This window comes from Mus caroli, unplaced genomic scaffold (genome assembly GCF_900094665.2).
Source record: "Mus caroli unplaced genomic scaffold, CAROLI_EIJ_v1.1 scaffold_9808_1, whole genome shotgun sequence".
Lineage (NCBI taxonomy): Eukaryota > Metazoa > Chordata > Mammalia > Rodentia > Muridae > Mus > Mus caroli.
In genome coordinates this window covers 1-2,656 of record NW_018390144.1, presented here as the reverse complement: position 1 = coordinate 2,656, position 2,656 = coordinate 1, and the positions used below count along the sequence as shown (strand labels likewise).

The 2,656-nt window shown below is 35.8% G+C and overlaps 1 protein-coding gene across 1 annotated transcript in view; it reads right to left on the bottom strand.

The window, feature by feature from the left end:
- LOC110288505 (cation channel sperm-associated protein subunit beta-like) overlaps window positions 1-1,697 on the bottom strand; it is a gene marked incomplete at its 5' end in the record, with an annotated part of 40,268 nt that extends 38,571 nt beyond the window's left edge. The window contains one exon of the mRNA XM_021154831.1: window positions 1,504-1,697. Coding sequence (XP_021010490.1) covers window positions 1,504-1,697 — 194 coding nt within the window. The remainder of the gene's footprint in view (window positions 1-1,503) is intronic.
- Between the last annotated feature and the right edge of the window lie 959 nt (window positions 1,698-2,656).

The window sequence follows — 2,656 nt, the reverse complement described above, 5'->3', positions numbered from 1 at the left end:
AAATAAATAAATAAATAAATCAAAACCAGAATATGTTTACATGTGTGTCCATTAGAAGTAATTATCTGGCTTAACATTTATCACCTCTCATAGCTCCAGAGGTTCATGGAGAGTTAAAAACCATAACTAAGTTATTAGTGAAGTTTGGCATAGATAGATAAACCCAGTCAATATGTTATCTTCTGTCCTATCACCTATAATAAATCATTAATTCCCTTTTTACCACCTTTGGTTACTGGTCTTACAACATCTTGGAATGTGCTCTGAGTAGTAGAGTGTCTGCTTAATATCTAAGCGACAATGAACTGGTGACACATGGGAGACTGACAGAGTTCTCACTGCAGTTTTGACTATCAGAAAAGGATCTAATAAACAAATAAACAGTCCCACTATAATAGAGCTTAATAAATACTGATATAATTTTAGGAATTCTTATAGAATCATCATCAAGAATTAAGACATTATCTATTTGTCTATATAGCATCACTACAAGACAGTACATCTTTGTTGCTTTGCAGAGATCTGTTCAAAGGGGTGGACTAATACCTGGTGATTGTTATATGTGTGATAATAATAGAAAAATCATTTTAATAGCAGGAATATATCCTAAAATGACTTTTATCTTGGCCTTGCCTACCAGAGTTCTATGATAGATTTTAATCTAAGGTAAAGTCATCTCAGGAAGATCATCTGCTAGTTATTAGCTTGCTGGCTCCTGACAAGTCTCACCATATAGTCTTAGCTAGCTTGGAACTGGATATCTATACTAGATTGCCCCGAAACTTACAAAAATCTGCCTGCCTCGGCCTTTGCCTCCTATATGCTAGGATTATAGATATTGTATCATCATTCCTGACATCTTTTTAATGGTTATAAATGTTTTATTCAAACTATATTTTTCATTGACAAAAAAATCTCATTTTCTCTTATTTCTTCTGAGTACTGTTAAAAACAAAATAAGTCTCACTGTAATAAATAATAAACACTATTTATTTAAATATATTAATGAAGTTATAAGTATATTTTGTTACATTATGAACAACTGATCCTGTAACTTAAGTTATCTGTAATCTTTGGTTGATTTTCAGTTGGACTAGAATTTGGTAATAACTACGTACTGAAATGGTAGAGTATTTGCCTAATATAAACAAGGATTTAGTTTCAATCTTCCAGCAACACACACATATATCCACATATTCTCACACCCATATGCACATATACATACACACATAAACACATACATACACAAACACATACATACACATGCACCCACACATTCATACACATGCACACACATAAATACATACATAAACACATATACACATATATATACAGACACACACATTCCAAATACACATACATCCATATACACTTATACATATGCATATACATACACATTCACACTCATATTAAAACTATTACATTAAAAAGAAACACATAATCTTCTCAAAATGTAACTTAAATTTTGAAGCCAACAGAGATAGGTTATATTATTACACTTACGTTTTGATAGAAGCTTAAGTGTGTAGAATATGTTTCCAGAATATGTAATTTCAAGATCACTAAGTAAACAAGGGCTGTCCTTTGAGTCCTCCATCCCAAAAGGGTCTATTACTTCTGTGTGAATAGATGTCTGAAATCCCGCAGGCTCGTTTTCATGTACAAGTACATTTCTGATATAAGCAACTCCAAGTTTACTAAAAACAAATTAACAAACATTAAAAAGAATGGATATCCAAGTGACTTTAAAAAGCAGGCACAGTAATGTGTAATTTAAAAATAAAATATACCAATATTAGGATTGGTAATAGCAATATACCAGCGAACAAATTACTATTTATCCAACAGTTGTTCAAACTTTTTAGCTGTTGGCAAAATGACATATACAACATAATTTTTCACACTTCAAGTGAACAAAATTTATCTATACATTTGGCTATCTATTTATCTATCATCGTTTAGTGCTAGGGATCAAATCTAGAACTTCATGAATATTAGGCAAATGCTAAATCTCCATCCTATAAATATTTTTAAATATCAGCATTCAGAAGAGATGATACTTGAATGAAAATAGATGTGCGTTCACTGTTAATATGAATATAAATTAAGAAAAGTTTCCTGGGGACTCCGCCGAACTTAGGAACTTAGTCTGCACAGGTGAGAGTGTGCACCACAGAGGCAGACAACTTCTGGGACAGGCGGGAGCCACAGAGCCACTGAGGCAGCACCCTTTTGGGGCCACAGATATCCGGCACCCTCCCAGCCAGAGGGCAGTGGTCAGCCCTGCACAGGAGCCCTCTGCCTCAGGGGCAGGGAGCGCCATCTTGGCTCCGGGACTCCAACGCACTTAGGAACTTAGTATGCACAGGTGAGAGTGTGCGCAGAGAAGCTGTCAGCATCTGTGACCTGCCAAAGCAACACAGCATCTGGGAATGGTCCTGTTTTGGGCCTTCTTCTTTGGCCAGGAGGAGGTCCAAACACCAGATATCTGTGTACCTTCCCTGTAAGAGGAGAGGTTGCCAGCAGAGAGTGCTCTAACCACTGAAACTCAGAGGAGAGAGCCTGTCTCCCAGGTCTTCTGATAGATGGTAATCAGAATCACCAGAAGAACAATCTCTAAACAGAGACAACTATAACAACTAACTCCAGAGATTAC